Source organism: Camelina sativa, chromosome 12 (assembly GCF_030686135.1).
Source record: "Camelina sativa cultivar CO46 ecotype springtype chromosome 12, ASM3068613v1".
Classification (NCBI taxonomy): domain Eukaryota; kingdom Viridiplantae; phylum Streptophyta; class Magnoliopsida; order Brassicales; family Brassicaceae; genus Camelina; species Camelina sativa.
Genome location: NC_141891.1, coordinates 2,089,823 through 2,107,472, shown reverse-complemented (window position 1 = coordinate 2,107,472; position 17,650 = coordinate 2,089,823). Strand labels below are relative to the sequence as shown.

Below are 17,650 nucleotides of genomic sequence, written 5' to 3'. Positions count from 1 at the left end.
TTGCCAACCATGAACCATCTCAAAGATTCTCATCACAAAAGATATCCTGATTCACACAAAAACAAGTAGTGTAGCGACATAACAGAGAAGCTATTACAGTTTTGTAGTTTTCACTTCACTGCGTTCTAGCAGAATAAAACGCAACAACAGACAAGAAATCAAAACCCAAAGTGTTGCCTGACAGAATCTTTATGCTATTTTAAGGATGATCAATTACACAAACCTAAATCAACACATAAGTTGTTGAGTTCCTCTGTCAAGAGGATGAAACAGGTCATCTCGAGCCACGGGATTCATACCTTCTCTCTGATCTCTCTGACCTCTCTGACCTTCTTTCTGGCCTTCTCCCATAAGGAGAGTAAGACCTATCTCTTCTAGACCTTCTTTCATCACGGGGTGAATAGTCGCGTCTTGGTGACCTACGGTCTCTATAATCATCACGGTCATAGTGCCTCCCTCGACTGCTACGGCCTTCTCGGTCTTCTTTTGCACAACATAAAAAGATGACAGAACAGTTAGCAATCTTTTTCTTTGTTGACACTTGACACTTACACTTAATAATAGAGGCTTCACAAATGGTCACTTACCGGTGTCTCTGGAGCTTTTCAAGCCAAGATAGTGGCCTGGGGTGGGAGTTCTCGGGCGCTTTCTCCGGGACTGAAGACAACACAAAGTACATAAACCTCCATGTAACAAGTTAAACAAAAGCCACACAGTATATTCAAAGAAACAAGATGCATCCTAGTCTGGAGAACACTTGACTAATAGTTGTTGATACTTGATAGTTGATAATGTCCTTTGATTAGTTGAGAGTTGAGAGTAGAGGCAATATAGTTGCATATGATTAGTTGGGTCAGAACATTTGGAAAAGCTGTTTAAGCTGGCGATTCGATTGATCAAGCTGTGTTTCACTTAATGATGTTGAGCAAGCATGAGTACTCTTATCATCTCTGATTGTTGCTTGACGCAATATTTTCTGAATGGTCAGAAAACCTCCAAGTCAACAAATAATGATATCAAACTAATCATATCGCCACCAAAATAAGCATGAAACTTTTACCCTTTCGACAGTAATGTATCGGCCTTCTAGTACAGACTGGTTGAGATATTTGATGCAGCGCTCAGCGTCCTTAAGGCTATCCATTGTAACAAAGGCAAAACCACGAGACACACGGGTACGCGGCTCCATCACAAGAAAACAAGACGCAACCTATAGAAATGAAACTAGTTAAACTACATATTACGGATCGTATGCTCAAAAATGCAGAGACAAGAAATAATATTTTAAACTGGCAACATGAGAAAGGAGAATCAGAATAAGATGTTATCACCTTTCCTTCCTTGGAGAAATGTGATTCAAGATCCTTGTCAGTGACTCTTGTAGATAGACCAGTCACATAGAGAGTTGTACCAGGGTTTTCAACTTCACTTCTGTAAACCAAAATTCATTCAGATAACAGAAAACTAAACATTAGAAACTATCAACCCAATTACAGACAACAAGACATTCCAATTCAGAAGGAGAAAGCTAGAGCTAACCTTCCACGGCTTCTTGACCTTGACCTATAAAGTGTAGTTGATGAAAAAAGATTAGCACGCAATAGTCTTCCAAAACTTTTCAGTGACATACCCAAAACAAAGATCTGGGTCTAGGCAAAACGGAGATAACTAACCTTCCACGGCTTCTTAACGGAGATATGGGTCTAGGCAAAGATCTTGACCTAGACCTGGACCTAAGCCTGGACCTGGATCTAGATCTTGACCTGGATCTGGCTCGTCCTTTCCGGGGTGAAGGAGATCGTGAATCCCTGATTTCCCTAATACAAAAATCAATTCTACGATTACAAACTGTATTACACAAAAAGAAAAAGGTGTATCCAAGGCATACTTGAAAAACACCATCTAACTTGAGCTCAATGAGCTAAAGAATCCAATTAAATTAGCGTTCGCAGCAACCCAAATCAACAAAAATTAAAAAAGTACTCCAAAACTAGATCTTAAACAAGTCAAAATTTCCCAAATCCATCCCGTCAGATTCACAGAGCTTACGCAACAGTAATGCAATTCAATAAAAAAAACCAAAAGAGACAACAGCTTTGAAAAATGCGAAGCAATAGAAAGAAACTTCGAATCTAACCTTCTTCGAGGAGAATCCGCCTACAAAAAAACCCAAGTAAAATATCTCAGCAATTTCCTCTGAAATATAAAAAAAAAATCAAAGAAGAACGTAGAGATTTTAGTCGTAGAAGCTCACCATTGCGAAAGAAACAGAGGTCAGGTCGCGATCGAGACGGAGAGAGTTAGGGTTTAGTTAGAGAGCTCTCCCGTAAAATCACTTTCTTCGTTTCCCCCTTGTCTACAGATGAAACTTTTTTTATTCTTTAAATCTTATATTAAACGAGTAGTAATTCCATGTGGCAAGACTCACCTTTTCTTATGGTGTGCACATTCTTCAACTCGTAATCAATCCGGATTTTAGTTTCCGGTCTGACGGTTCGGTTTGGTTTTTGCTGTATTTTCAATTTTATTCCGGGTATTAACTCCAGTTACACAGAATCAAAGTATGGACCTGTCACTGCATCTTCGGTTTGGTCCGGTTCGAACATTTACGCTCACAATCATTAATCAAATTAAAAACCCAGAAAAAACATAGAACATCCTCATATAATTTTGCCTCATCATCACTCACTATCTCTACATTTTGCACCCAAGCAGATAAATTACTTGACGTCAATCACAAAAGAATGTATCAAAAGAAACAACACAGTTAAATGTACAACTCAAACAACACATTCTCAGCTAAAAATGCTGAAATTCATATTTAACATTAACATTAACATTACGTGGTTAAAGTGTCAGGAAGAGCCATGGAATGAGCTCCGATGATCTTACCACCAACATCTGGGAAAGTCTCGTAATCAGGAAGAGGGCTCACTTTACCGTCAATGTCTACTAGTAGAGGATACTTTATTAAGTGACCTTGTAGCTCTGCGAATTCCGTATCTATGAATTTTTTCCAGTTTCCTTCAGAGATTTCGTTCACGTTCTTCACACATTCCAGATCTGATGGCTTTGCAAACTCATCTCCAGTCTTTCCCAAATGCTCTGCCCATAGTGACATTCTGTATCCATACACCTGTGTATATGATAAGATATATCATCAAACCTCTTTATGTGTTATACTTTCACCAAGTTTCATTATATACACTGATTTAAGAATCTAGAGCAGAACACACACAATTTCTCAACCTAACTTCTCATTTCTCCATTGTTTCTAAATCTATGATTCAGGAATTTTAAAATTTTTTCATAAAGATACAGATTGTAATACACACTCTTGAGATTTCAGTTATGGTACAGGTGATGATGTTAGGAGGAAGGCAAACCTGGCCACGCGGGTGCTTTCCCTTGTGATTCCATGTATAATGAGGTTGATATGCTCCCATGGCTATTTCGGTATCTTTCGTGCCAGCCATAGATCTTTGGTTGATATTTGCAGATCCCATGAGTACATACTCATCATCTACTATCATCCCCTTTGCGTGCACGTAAATCATAAAACGCTGGAACTTATAAGAATCCGACACCTGAGATATGCAGTTAAAAAGATCATAAGAAAGGAATTTGATTTCTCTATCACTACGCTATAGTTTTTGTCAATGTAGCAGTTCTATACCGTATTGCCATTGGTGGCTGGCATATCATCTGGAAGTTGCTCTCGTTTACCAAGGCAATAAAAGTTAAGGTAATCGAGAGGATGAGCATCTGATTGCACCGCTTTCAGTTCTTTCGCTATAACATCATACATCATCTGCATAGTTTGGCTCTGCAAAATGAAAAACACAAAGGATGTTTAGCAGAAATGTTTGTTTCACTTTAAAAATAAGTGAGTAAATCTATTTTGGTATCGGCACTGATCTTAAACTCAGCTAAAACTGTTACCTGCCAATATAGAATTTCTTGCACAGGGCCAGACTTTGGGTCGCCTTCAGGCCACAATGGTATGACGACATATACAGCAAATCTTTCTTTAGCTCTGATTTTACTAACAATCTTTAGTGCCAACTCCATAGGAATAAGATTATCAGCTCCTGGTCATTCAAGACAAACCCAAAATCAGAAAATCCACGAACGAAAGTTCATTCACTTTCATTTTTAAAGATGGAAATACATTCCGGATAACAGTCAGGTGAAAATATAGCCAAACATACAAAACTAGTAACTGAGAATAATACTAGACTTTACACAGTCTATGCAATGTGAGCATTTTATTTCCTAGTCTAAGAACTGTACTCAAAGATCAAAACGTACCTGCATCTTTATAGGAAGGCCAAGCATAAGAAGAACCCAAGAAATACTGATTCTCGATATATATGAAATGCTGGGCAGATCTGATTGTCTGGATATATGCCGTCTGGATGCTTTTATCTACAACAAGACGCTTGGCACATTCCAGATGCTGCAGTAAATAAATAATTTTGAAGACTTAGTAGTGCAATTAATACAATCTGGGGCTTATAAACAGAAATTCCACTGAGTAACGGTTGATGTCAAGGACAATTACTAGTGAAAATAAGTTAATCTACCAACCTGAACCTCAGCCTCATCTTCATATTTTGGAAATCCTTTCACAGATCCTGAATCAATAGAACGGAACACCTGAAAGCCAAAGAAACCACATGGTTATATCAAATCAACAAAAAAATCGTTACATGAAAAAATATTGTTTGGAAGGAATCTGGAAGGACCTGACAATGCCAGTTCTCAGGATCATCTTCTTTAGAAACCCAAACACATGGCTCGTCCTCTGGAACAATTGAAGTACCATCCTTGAGAAACTTAAACACTGGACTTAAAATCCATGATATACGTCCTATCCGGATCAAAGCATCATCCTGCCAGTGAGTTTTCCCCTTCAAACGTAAGCTAAACTCCTTCCAACGTGTTGCCTTTCTCCATCGCTGCTCAAAGTTCATGAGAACATCATATGCCGCAGGCCCATCTATCCTACAGTGCAAATCGTGCCAAGGTTGTCTTGGAGCCTTAGTACCAGCCTGAGGAAGTAGAAACACAATAAGAATCAGGAATATATAAGAAAGTAGGATCCTAGCATAAAAACAACCAGTAAATAATCATATACTCACTGGAAATGTAGGATTGTGAAAATCATCCTTGAACACAGTGTCAAGATCGTGTAGTATCCTATGTTCAGGTGTGTCATAGCGGCCATCACAAAGATCTATACCTCCAATAAAAGCTGTGACCTTACGGTTATTACCAACAGCCTGAGTGTCTACAAGAACACACTTTTGATGGTGCGTAAAGAGAGTACCAACAACCTGGGAAATAAACACAGAACTAAAACCTTAGAGAGAGTGAAACAAAGAATCTTCCATGGAAAGAACATATACTTTAAAGAGCTAGGGACTTACCTGTTGTTTAAACAACCCAAGCTTACTGCTAGCATATCGAGGTGACAATACACATATCACAGAAGAATGCTTGAAGAACTTCCTAGTCTCCTCATCATGTGTCCCCATAACTCCAGGCTGCAAAATGAAAAGCCAAACAACAACATCTTAATATCGAAAAATACCAAATACTCTGTCAAACCATGAATTCCTAAACTAATCAAAAGGAACACAAACCGTGCTTATCCCGAATTTATCATGAGAAGTCTTATCGTCCCAAACAAGTAGCAAAACTCGAACACCTTCCTCGGATTTGTATTTAAGCAATTCACCAAGCGTCAAATCGCCACCTCTTGGTAATTTCCTAGTAGGTTCCCTAACAAGCTTAACCTTATGAAAGACAGACCAACCAACAATGTAAATCATATGGTGAGCCTCAGAAACAGCATAACAAATATCTTCCCAGCATTTCCCATGCTGATAAACTTTGCCGTTATCAAGCCCAATCTCCGGCAACATTCCGTCCATAACATGAGCATCTTGGTAAAGCCTAACCTGACTTCCTTTCCTCACAGGGAAATAAGTCCGTTTAACACCTTTCCGCTCCGGATCTCCGGCGATTCCAATTCGGTAATTATGGATCTGGTCGAACGGAGTGAATTTCATATCGATGTACAGAGCGGTTTCTTTCTTAGGCGGTTTCCCCGAGGCGCCGAGTACAGGGAACCAACCGGAAATGCGTTCACCGGTTACGATGTCTCGAACCGGGATCTTAGCCGAGCCAATGATTTGCGCACCGAAAACGTCGTCGTCCTTGACCTGGAACTCGAGATGAGACAGCGGATGCGCAATGGAGATTTTGAAATTCTCGTTCCAAGTAGGATCTTGCGAGTTTTTCAAAACGCGTGTCCGAGCTAGAGTCGCCTGAGGGACGACGACGGTGACGTACGGATCGCTGGTGATAACCTTACGGTGGCTACGGATGTTTTTATCGCCGGTTTCGCCTCTATCTCTAGGATCGTCATCGGTGGCTGGTGTAGTACAGGCGTTACAAGCGGTGAAGCAACGACGCATGTGTTCTGAGAACATATCCATGTTTGGTAACCTCCTCGCTTGAACAATTTTCAAATCGAGGTCACCGTGTAAAAGCATCGTAGGTTCCGGTGATTTCGCCGCCATGGTTACAAGCGGATGAAACGAAGATGAAGAAGCTAACAAAAACCGAAAACCCTAACGAACAGGGCTCGGTTGTTGTTGCTGCTGCAATGAATTTGAATAGTTTTTTATTTTTTTTTTGGGGTTAAATGGATTTGATTGAGAAAAGTTATTTTTAGAATATAAGATAAATTATTATTTTTAGGTGAAATGATTTGAGAGAGAAAGACAAAAGAAGGAAGAAGAAGACGGGACACGTGGAGGCACGACGTGTAGGAGTTGTTGGACTCACTCACTGACGACATGATTCCGTGTAGATCTGAATTCTGAAGAGAGCAGTTAGTTGCACACGTTCTTCGTTTTTTTTTAGCTTCTTTAATTGGTAAGACTGGCCTTTAAACTTTACTTAATTAGTTCTCAAAATCTATTGATGGGGAATCTCTGATTTGAGAATGTTGCACCAATATTTTTCTAGACGCAAAGGAAAAAGGTAGTATATAATAATTGATAGAATTGATCATGATGATGTGAAGAGGTCTTCTCTGTCGTTGAACAAATAATTAAAAAGGCAAAGTCAAAAACCAGCAATGCGAATCTGAGATCTACCCACCATATCCATCTAATTGATTCTACTTCGATATTTGAATCATTTATTACATATACAAATTAGATTAATGAGGTAAATGATGAATCACATAAAATCCCAAAAACAATTCTTTCAAGGTGCGAATAAAACAAGAACTAAACTTATGTTGGGAAGTCTTGCTGTCCAAAGTGGTCACATGTCAATTTAATACTTGTCGGAACCCAGGAACAAAAGTAATCTCAATTCATATATCTACTGAATGAAGCAACAGTAGCATAAAGAATCCTTTCAAGTTGAACCGTTTTACATACTGAAATCATCAAACAAAGCAAAAACTGAACCAGACGAAAAGCCTAAAGTTTATGATATATTTTGTTTTTTTTTTTGGTTATATTATTTTCTTTTGAGGTAGAGGATGGGTATGGCTTTATGGATAGGTTTAGAATAATATACAACTCACGAAAAAAGATTTACTAAGAAAACCATTGTCACAAAGTTTTCCAACGAAGATCCCTTTTGAAACGGTTTTGTCCTTTTGGGCAGCCTTCATCGTCTCTTGATTTATCCCCTGAGGGTTACACGAAACATCACGTGGCTGAGTTTGTGAGCTACAAGGAATTTTGAAGCCAATGGTTCCAAGAAATTTAGACGTTACCTAACACTTAGGATGTCTGTTCTTTCTCTTTCAAGGGTTGCTTTTATCATTCTTACTGACATCTTTCCCAGTCTTGTCATTTTTATCGCCCTCATGTGGTGTATACTGACCCGTGGATGATGGTGAATAACCGGGAAGTGTTGGCGAGTAGCCTGCGCTTGGGCTGTAGTCAGGGCTTGCTCCTGAGCTGTAAGGGCTGAGACAAATTTGAGAAACAACCCGGTTAACAGAATTCAGATTTTGAAGAGTAATTAGATTGTGAAAATCTTCGAATGAGATTGAAGCATCAACAATTCAATATTCATGCGTTTAATAGTCAAACCTGCTGGGACTGTATGTTGGACTCGAAGGTGAGTAAGATGGAGATGTGGGTGAGTATGATGGCGATGTCGGGCTGCAGAGTAAATATTAAGAGTTAATGAATAGAAAAGATGACACAATATACGAGAAGCTTCATAGAGAGATCAACAAGCTGAGAATAGACTAAACCACTAACCTGTAGCTTGGAGATGTAGGACTGTAGGGACTAGATGGTGATAGTCTTGCATTGCTAGGAGAGTAAGCAAGAGATGGGCTATATTTAGCAGACTGAGGGTTGTAGCTTGGAGACGTAGGACCATAGCTTGGTGATGTTGGACTGTAACTTGGTGAAGTTGGGCTGTAGCCAGGAGAAGTGGGGCTGTATGCAGGTGAAGTAGGACTGTAAGATGGTGATGTGGGACTATAGGATGGTGAGGTAGGGCTGTAAGAAGGCGATGTTGGACTGTAAGATGGCGATGTTGGACTGTAAGAAGGAGAGGTTGGACTGTATGCAGGTGAAGTCGGGCTATAAGCAGGTGATGTTGGGCTGTAAGCAGGCGAAGTCGGGCTGTAGCTTGGTGATGTTGGGCTGTAGCTAGGAGATGTTGGACTGTAGCTTGGAGACGTTGGACTGTAGCTTGGAGACGTGGGGCTGTAGCTCGGAGAGGTGGGAGAATAGGAAGGACTTGTAGGAGAATAAGCAGGGCTTGTTGGACTATAGCCAGGAGAACTGGGACTGTAGGTAGGCGAAGTGGGACTATAACCGGGAGAAGTCGGGCTATATCCAGGTGACGTGGGACTGTAACCAGGGGAAGTAGGACTGTAGCCAGGAGATGACGGGCTATAGCCTGGAGATGAAGAAGGCGAAAAGGCCATTCCGCCAACATATGGAGAAAACTGTGCATCTGACATTGGCGACAAACGCATATTTGGACTCAACAGGTAGTTCGGGGACATCATGCCTTCATGGTAAGGAGTGCCTGATATTGGTGAACGAGCAGGAGTCATTCCAAATTCTAGACCATCCATATAGCTAGGGAGCTGGAGTTCAATAGCATTCTTCAGCATCTCATCATTCAGATACAGTTCACAATCTCCTGTTCCAATTGGTGCAAGTTGACCCAGCATTATATTCTCAGTAACACCCCGCAAGCAGTCTGTCTCAGCATAAGCTGCAGCATCTAACAGAATATCAACTGTTTCTTCAAAAGAGCATCTCATCAGAGGCCCAGTGTCATTTCTATTGATACCATGTCGAGTGATAGCCATTAGATGACCGCGATAGGTCATGGTATCACACAAGATGGCAAGATGGCGGTAATTCACATAAGAGCCATCAAAGGAAATCACAACCCGGAGTTCATCCAACAAAGCACGGCGAACTGCCTCGATTCCGAGAACTTCTATAATTTCAATCAAGTGATTGCTTGTTGTCCTCTTTGGATCCACATCTTCGTGGCACATAACAGCTAAGAGATTAACACCTTCTGTGTCTAACATCCACTCTTCAGATGTCTTAAATCCACCCTCCACATCAAACCTGCTTTTTCTAACCTGTTTAATGAAAACTTTGTTGATGTCTGGAATTCCTCTGAGCGCCATTTCCGTCAGCATGTTGCTCTCAATCTTTTTAAGGAAAACATCATCTTCAGCTGATTCATCTTGCAATTCTCCCTTAGGCCCCTCATCGTTCATAATACGAATTCGAAGGATCAGTTTTTGGGCATTATCATCATTGAATATACAAGTCAGATCATCATCAAACTCAAGGTTGATCTTTTCCGCAATATCCGCCATACTCAACTTCTTATCAACCATCATCTCGCGATTCAACTCTATACGAAGCAGCCAAGGAGATATTTTATCCGGAGAAACATCTTCATCTGGCATTTCGTAGTAGGACCTCACAAATTCGAAGTCCTCCTCAATGATAGTACTCATTGGATCTGGGTCATACCAGACTTCCGTAGCTTGAGTGACACTCCTGAGAGTAGTATACTCCAAAGCACACTGAACAGTCTTAGCCCCTTCTTTTGACTTGCTAGCCTCCGGTGTGAGATAGACTGATAGGGACGGTGTTTTGATCCTTTTAGCTACATTAATAATTTCACGCAACCTGGGAACACCGAGCGTAACATTCTTTGCACTGACACCAGCATAATGGAAGGTGTTAAGAGTCATCTGCGTAGCAGGTTCTCCAATTGATTGAGCAGCAACACAACCAATCATTTCCCCTGGGGCCACTAGCGACTGTAAGAACCTCGATTCTATTTCACCAATGACCCACTCAAAAGCCTCGCGGCTGAGCTTGTATTCCTCCAATACTCTTTTACTAGCAAGAGTGCTGCGAAGCAAAATGTTAAAGAACAGTGTTGCATTTTTCTGTGCTTCCACACTCAATGCATCATCACCAGGAACAACCAACAGCCTCTCTTGTAGTTTATCAACCGCATCTACAATTTCAACAGGGTGCATATCCGAAATCTTCCGCAAGTCGATCTTGAAAGTCTTCTGCGCATTCCAGATATGCCTCTTGATGTTAACAGGCAATGGCCAAGTGCTATCACCATTTGTTGCAATTTCTGTCCCAAGTTGGAATCTGTCAGTCTCAAGCTTCTGATATTCCGCATCAAATACATCACGCAACTCCCGAATCCCTTTCAAGTCCTCAAGATGTTCATCACTTAGGTATGTAGGATTCCAGTTTTCATCGTCGATCTCATACTTGAAAGTCCTATCGAACTCCGATTTCTTCATTTTCAAGGAATCCAGCTTCTGTGATTCAATCCATACAGCATCCATACCATCTTCACCATAGAGAAATTGAATAACATCACCCAACGAGTTCCGGACTGTCCCATCATATTTAACCATAATATCCTCCATAGCCTTTACCAAACGCCTCTGGATGTATCCAGTTTCTGATGTCTTCACAGCAGTATCAATAAGACCTTCCCTTCCTCCCATGGCATGGAAAAAGAACTCCTGAGGTGTCAGACCACGAAGGTACGAATTCTCTACAAATCCACGACTCTCAGGACCATAATCATCTTTGGTGAAATGTGGCAATGTTCGACCATCAAATCCAAATGGAATCCGCTTCCCTTCAACATTTTGCTGGCCGACACACGCTGTCATTTGAGAAATATTAATGAAACTTCCTTTCGATCCTGCTGTCACCATAGCCTTAAGGTTATTGGTTTCTGCTAAACTCTTTTGAGCACTACTTCCAGCATCATCACGAGCTTTATTCAAGACCTACAAGAAAATTTTATGAGTCAGCACAGACAAAATAATGTTCTGACAGAGCACAAAACTAGAAGTAACTTATTATCAAGTCCTTAATGTACCTGATTAACCCTGTTCTCAAATGTCTCTGTCATAGTTCGGCCGGGTTCAGGGTCCAATTTCTTTTCCTGGAACTGCCGGATAAGGTCTTTCACAGCAGTTTTTGCGTTAGAAATAGTTTCATTGATTTTCTCCATCGTTGATGAATCAGCAATTGTGTCACCAATTCCAATGGTAAAACCATTCTGCAGAAGCCAGTAATTGACAAGCCACTGAGTATGACCAAGGAATTTCCTGGCTGCATCAGGACCAACCTCTTCCCTGAAAACCAATTTATGAACATAAATTAAAACAAAGGAGATCATGAAACTAATTAATCAACAATTCCCGATGATGTGTAAGGTAATTTTGTGCCAAGTAAGTTAATTACATCAACAATTCCCCATGCTGTAACTTACCAAATGACATGCACGAGACTTCCATTAGATGTACCAAGGGCCTTTTTGCAAAGAGTTCCAGCAAGAAGTTCCCCTCTTTCAATTCGCACCTGGGTATCCCCCGGAGTTATGAATCCAGTCTCTGAATCTGAGTGCCAGGCGGAGTACCTCAACAGATTTATCTGTTTTGGTATGATAAGATTAAAAACTTGTTTGCCAGTCCAAAGAGGACGTGGCTTCAGAATTGCAGGAGCTGGAACTTTCCCGTCGAAATCTTCCCACCACATAAGCGTATTCATGAATACATCCTGTAAAATGAAATAGATATCATCAGCATACGAGTTAGTTTCACCTCTCATCAAACTCAAAAATAATTTTCATGCAACCGCTAATGAGATTATTACCTTCTCTATGAAGGTATCTCTTTTTGTAATTTTACGGCACCCTAGGAGAGTATCCTGCACAATTCCCATCACAGGCCGGTTCGCCTGGGGAGAGACGATACATTTAGGAACCATCATCAGCTCTAACACCTCGGCTCTGGTCTCGAATGATTGTGGTACATGCATGTTCATCTCATCCCCATCGAAATCAGCATTGTAAGGCGAAGTGACAGATAAATTCAGACGGAAAGTGGAATATGGCATAATCCGAATCCTGTGACCCATGATTGACATTTTGTGCAGACTTGGTTGACGATTAAACAGAACAAAATCACCATCCTGTAAATGTCGCTCAACCTGTGACCAAGAAACATAAAAAATGATGAATTCCAGAATAGCAACCTTTGTGCGTTGAGTAGATGGAATAAAGAAAAGCAGTATATACTTTGTATCCAAGCTCCAAATGATGATCACTGCTCTTTTTAAGGTACCGAAGATCTAGCCTTTGGCCATCATCCCTAATGATATATTTCGCTCCAGTCTTGCCAGGTGGAGGATGTGGCCCATAATCAACGAGCTCCTTTAATCTGCAAAATAAATTGTCAACAAAACATGGAAAAAAAAAAAGACACTCTGAAAAGAAAATAAACACCAGACATACAAACCTTTCAATGTTATATGGAGTCACAGTTTCTGGGTATGTGAGATTCAGAGCAATACTCCAGGGTACACCAAGTTCATCAATATTTATTGTTGGATCTGGTGTAATAACAGTACGTGCCGAAAAATCAACACGTTTTCCCATCAAGTTTCCCCTGATTCTACCTTCCTTTGCCTTCAGCCTACTACATATTGACTTAATAGGCCTCCCTGATTTTTGAGTAGCCTGAAGAAAATAAAGCCAACCCAGATAAAGTACAATCCGAATGTATCATACCAGATATCTGGAAGGATACAAAAGCATTACCCTTGGCTGTCCAGGTAACTCATTATCAAAATAGGTAGCTATATGAAACTGCAAGAGCTGTGTAAACTCTGATATAATATGAGCTGGCGCCCCATTTTTTTCCTGTCTTTTCAAGTTCTCATTGTGTCGAATAATCATGGCTAGCTGATGGGTCAAGTCATCCTGCATCAACAACAAACACAAACTCAGTGACACACATCAAGTTGCTAACTCTGTACTAGAATCTATCCAAAGTTCTTATTCAGTAAATCAAAGTCCAGTTACCTCACTTCTGGAAGTGGCATCCATCATTACAGATGGTCTGACAGGAGGTGGAGGAATAGGGAGGACTTCAAGAATCATCCAGTCAGGGCGAGCAAACTTAGGGTTGAACCCTAATAGTTGGCAATCCGCATCACTAATCCTCTTTAAAACACTCAGAACCTGCAAAAATTTCACGTGTTATAAGATTACCGCAAACATGAAGAGGTAGTGACTAATTTCATAAGAAAGAAGGGACGAACCCTATCAGCACCAAGTGTCTGTTTCCTTTCTGCAGGCTCTGGAAGCTGATCCGGCTCGTCAGTTTTCTTCCTTGGAATTTTGTACTCTGCAATCATCTTCATACCTTCAATAGTCAGCTTTGGTTGCTGTGCACCACATCCACCACGGCTCTTTTTTACAGGTTCGTCCGTGTCTTTTTTATGGACATCATCCATTTCATCACCATCATCACATTTGGTCTTGTTTTTGCAAGCATCCAGAATCTTCTTAAGCCTGTTTTTGGGATTCTTTATCTTCATAGCCTGCTTAAACTTGTGCTCCTCCTTCACGAAAATAAACAATTGGATTATTCCCAACACTAATACAACACATACAGTTCCAATCTGTCTTATACAAGAAGCAAAACAAGGGATACAGTAACAAGATAAGTTTGTACATACCTCATCAGCTAAAATCTTGGAGCAATTGAAGCAGACACATCTCATGATACTTAATACAGTCTTCATAAAACCGACATGATACATTGGCTTGGCGAGCTCAAGATGGCCAAAGTGCCCAGGGCACTCAGCCATATTAGCCATACACGTATCACACTTCACCTTCCGATCAATCGTACCAAGCCGGATATCACTCAATCCTCCCACCTTAGGTTTACCCTTCTCTGTCGTCTCACTATGCTCAACATGTATAACAGACATTTGCCTCTGAAAAAAACAAAGAAAACAAAAAGCCATTAGATACCCAACGAATCATAATCTCCTACTACTCGTAACTTGCAATTAAGATCAATAGATTGAAAAGAACATGCTCCTTAGCTAATCCAATCGAATTCTATAATTTACACTCCAATTAAACCGCCGGGGAGCAATGAACTCAAAAGAGCTAGAGAAAGCGAAAGCGAAAGAGAGAAAGGAACATTACGATCTCATCGGGGCTGAGGATGCCAAACTGGACCACCCGGACTTTGGAGACCTCGGCCGGAGAGAACGGAAAACGTGTATCCATGGCGGCTAAACTCCGATCAAAGACGAAATCGAAAAAATCGAAAACCCTAGAACGCGAATTGAAAAAGGGGAATCAAATCCCAAAAAAAAACCCTAGTTTGTTGTTTCCCTCTTTTTGACAATTTGTTTTTGAATCTGTGAAGTCAGTTTACAGTTATACTTAAAGCTAATTTTTTCGTTTTCGAGTTTTCCCTCTCTGGTTTGACACGACCAGATCTGGAATTCTCTCGTCTCTTCGTGAAGAGAGATATGAGCAAAAGAGAATAGATCGGTGCCCTAAGCCTCTATTTATAGAAGAAGAGGCTGCTCAGAGGTCGGTTTAGGCTATATGGGCCGTAAACTTCTCAGGCCCACTTAAACGGATTGTAACGAGTCTACGTCGGCGCTGACCTAAAAAAACGCGTAATCATATCAAGATTCGGTTTATATCGGTTTTGTAGTGTATCTTTCGGTTTAATAAGAAAACAATTTCGGTTTGCAGAATAATAATACTCTCACTATTTATTTCACCATGTTTGGGGATAAATCGTAACCATTAAAGGTTCTATTAAATTAATTAATTGCGCTAGTGGCCAAAACTATAAACGAAGAGGAGTCCCTGAGCTAAAGAATCTAATCTGTAGTTTAGATTGAAACGTTTAGTTATCTTCATTTCATCTTCGGAACAGGAAATACCTAACACCTTAAGTATTCCAAAGGGTAACAAAAATAAATTCAATTTTTTCTAACTCTATCAAAGTAGGGTGAACTCATAAATACGGAAAATTATAGGGGAGAAAAACTTACAAGGATGCATAGTCCAAACTCTAACGTCAAGTTGTGTGAAGCCACTCTGTTTCTGTATATAACAGACACGTTAAGACGAAACTAAAACGATAAAAGAACTAAAATATAGCTTTACTTTCTCTTCCATTTTCAATTGCATGTTTTCATGTAACGGTCAATTGTTCTTTTGTCTTTCGATTTTAGATCTCTATAGGATTCTTCAAGATTTGTAGAATCAAACAAAAAAATGGCGAAGAAACCGAAGCATCATCTCCGTCATCATCAGCCGCGTAAATCTTTATCGATGCAAGCTTTTACAGTTCTCATACTTGTAATTTTCGTCATTCTGATCCTTGTCTGTCTTGGAATACTTTCACTACCGAGCATCACCAATAACTCCTCTAGGCCGATGGATTTGACAACGGTTGTACAAACGATCGAGGAGAGGTTAGTGATATGATGTTTTTTTTTGTTGTTGTTACATTCAAGTACTTTAAGTAATAATAACTTTTGAATTCATTTAAGTATAGGGAGAGTTATGGAGACGAAGAAGACGGTAATGGTGAACGCTGGCTTGAAGTTATCTCGTGGGAGCCTAGAGCTTTCATTTACCATAATTTTTTGGTAATCTTTTCGGATAAAATTCTGATTAAGATCCTTGATCGATCACAATTGAACATGTTACATGCTAGTAAGCTAGTTCATATGTATAGTTAAGTGTTTCTTGGCAGACAAGATAAGATATTAACATGTAGTTTTGTATCTAGTTCTTACTCATGAGAAAGAATGTATATGTGATGTTTAGGCTTTCATGCTTGAGATGATTTTATACATATTTCAAAGTTTTGGAATTTGATCTTTAATTAGGCTCTATTTCTTTAAAATTTGTAAGGCAAATGAAGAATGTGAGCACTTGATTAGCCTCGCGAAACCTAGTATGGTGAAGTCAAAAGTGGTAGATGTGAAAACCGGAAAGAGCAAAGACAGCAGGTTCTGTATTCTAGTGTTGTCCTTTTTCCCTCATCATGCTCAATTTGGAAATATTTGAGAATTCTCAATTTGTATATACATGTATCCTTCATTGAGCAGAGCACGAACCAGTTCAGGAACTTTTCTTAAGAGAGGACATGACAAAGTCGTGGAAGATATTGAGAATAGGATTTCAGATTTCACCTTCATTCCTATAGGTATGTGTGGCTTCTGTGCATATCAGTTTCTTTGTCGTAATGGATAGTTGATGTAATGTAATTGCAGAAAATGGAGAAGGGCTACAAGTACTCCATTATGAAGTTGGGCAGAAATATGAACCTCACCACGACTACTTCTTTGATGAGTTCAACACCAGGAAAGGAGGGCAAAGAATTGCTACAGTTCTTATGTACCTGTGCGTAACCATAAAACCCTTTACAATAATTCTTATTAGCCACAAGTTAATCCTCTTTATTCTTTGATTTGAACTCCTTAGCTCGGACGTTGAAGAAGGCGGCGAAACAGTTTTCCCATCTGCCAAAGGAAACGTTAGTGATGTCCCATGGTGGAACGAGCTCTCACAGTGTGGCAAAACAGGACTCTCTGTTTTACCAAAGAAGAGAGATGCTTTACTTTTCTGGAGCATCAAGCCTGACGCGTCTCTAGACCCTTCTAGTTTGCATGGTGAGAGAGAGAGAGATCAGTCAGATAGATACTACATACATTGCCAATGAGTTAGTAGAGATCTAAGACCAATGTTTTGATTCATTCAGGTGGTTGTCCAGTGATCAAAGGAAACAAGTGGTCATCAACTAAGTGGTTTCACGTTCACGAGTACAAAGCTTGAATGAAAATAAGATAGCTTTTGAAGAGGTAAGCTCTTAACATCATATGCGTGAATGAATCCATTGTATCTCAGATTTTTAATGATTTTGTCGTCTTTTGCAGGTTTCTATATATGATCCCACACCAACATGTACTTAGTATGTTTCTATATGGTTTTGTCATCCTGATACATACGTCTCTCTAAAGCTCTCGAATATCAAACGCTGCTGCGCCAGCAAAATGGCCTTCTGGCCTTTAAATTAGAACTTGTTTTGATACACATAATAACAGTAATTAGCAACTACTGTAACAATACCAAAACCCTAATTATAAAAATCGATGGAACTTAAGTTTGATAAACTTCTCGAGATTTTTTGGTTTTTTTTTTTTTTTTGTAGGACAAGTGTCACTATCTCAGTTGC

At 40.0% G+C, this 17,650-nt stretch overlaps 4 protein-coding genes across 9 annotated transcripts; 1 reads left to right on the top strand and 3 right to left on the bottom strand.

Annotated features, from left to right (window-relative positions):
* Positions 1-26: 26 nt before the first annotated feature.
* LOC104729612 (putative RNA-binding protein C25G10.01) lies at positions 27-2,560 on the bottom strand. Of its 6 annotated transcripts, none has more exons than XM_087478929.1 (9): positions 2,429-2,560; positions 2,255-2,356; positions 2,138-2,157; positions 1,674-1,808; positions 1,540-1,563; positions 1,332-1,431; positions 1,061-1,210; positions 588-657; positions 27-480 (listed from the first exon to the last, which is right to left on the bottom strand). In XM_087478929.1, the coding sequence occupies exons 2-9, from the start codon at positions 2,255-2,257 to the stop codon at positions 275-277; spliced, it is 708 nt and encodes a 235-aa protein (XP_087335055.1). In that variant the 5' UTR covers positions 2,258-2,356; positions 2,429-2,560; the 3' UTR covers positions 27-274. The 6 variants fall into 6 exon arrangements, with proteins under 6 accessions (XP_087335055.1, XP_087335053.1, XP_087335054.1 ...); XM_087478927.1 differs by having other exon boundaries at positions 27-483; positions 1,674-1,817; positions 2,429-2,557; XM_087478928.1 differs by having other exon boundaries at positions 1,674-1,817; positions 2,429-2,556.
* Positions 2,561-2,646: 86 nt separating this feature from the next.
* LOC104729614 (phospholipase D delta) lies at positions 2,647-7,031 on the bottom strand. The gene is made up of 10 exons (XM_010448576.3): positions 5,649-7,031; positions 5,433-5,549; positions 5,145-5,339; positions 4,749-5,054; positions 4,591-4,659; positions 4,312-4,459; positions 3,943-4,091; positions 3,677-3,826; positions 3,387-3,587; positions 2,647-3,136 (listed from the first exon to the last, which is right to left on the bottom strand). The coding sequence occupies exons 1-10, from the start codon at positions 6,588-6,590 to the stop codon at positions 2,840-2,842; spliced, it is 2,574 nt and encodes an 857-aa protein (XP_010446878.2). The 5' UTR covers positions 6,591-7,031; the 3' UTR covers positions 2,647-2,839.
* A 392-nt stretch (positions 7,032-7,423) lies between these two features.
* Positions 7,424-14,932, bottom strand: LOC104729611 (DNA-directed RNA polymerase II subunit RPB1). Its single transcript, XM_010448575.3, has 14 exons — positions 14,587-14,932; positions 14,106-14,369; positions 13,686-13,988; positions 13,447-13,605; positions 13,183-13,344; positions 12,881-13,101; positions 12,661-12,802; positions 12,237-12,572; positions 11,854-12,140; positions 11,458-11,716; positions 8,304-11,365; positions 8,130-8,201; positions 7,808-8,003; positions 7,424-7,720 (listed from the first exon to the last, which is right to left on the bottom strand). The coding sequence occupies exons 1-13, from the start codon at positions 14,668-14,670 to the stop codon at positions 7,838-7,840; spliced, it is 5,517 nt and encodes a 1,838-aa protein (XP_010446877.2). The 5' UTR covers positions 14,671-14,932; the 3' UTR covers positions 7,424-7,720; positions 7,808-7,837.
* Positions 14,933-15,490: 558 nt separating this feature from the next.
* On the top strand, positions 15,491-17,588 carry LOC104729610 (putative prolyl 4-hydroxylase 8). Its single transcript, XM_010448573.3, has 8 exons — positions 15,491-15,881; positions 15,965-16,058; positions 16,327-16,424; positions 16,524-16,621; positions 16,689-16,818; positions 16,900-17,087; positions 17,177-17,276; positions 17,352-17,588. The coding sequence occupies exons 1-7, from the start codon at positions 15,682-15,684 to the stop codon at positions 17,248-17,250; spliced, it is 882 nt and encodes a 293-aa protein (XP_010446875.1). The 5' UTR covers positions 15,491-15,681; the 3' UTR covers positions 17,251-17,276; positions 17,352-17,588.
* Positions 17,589-17,650: the final 62 nt, after the last annotated feature.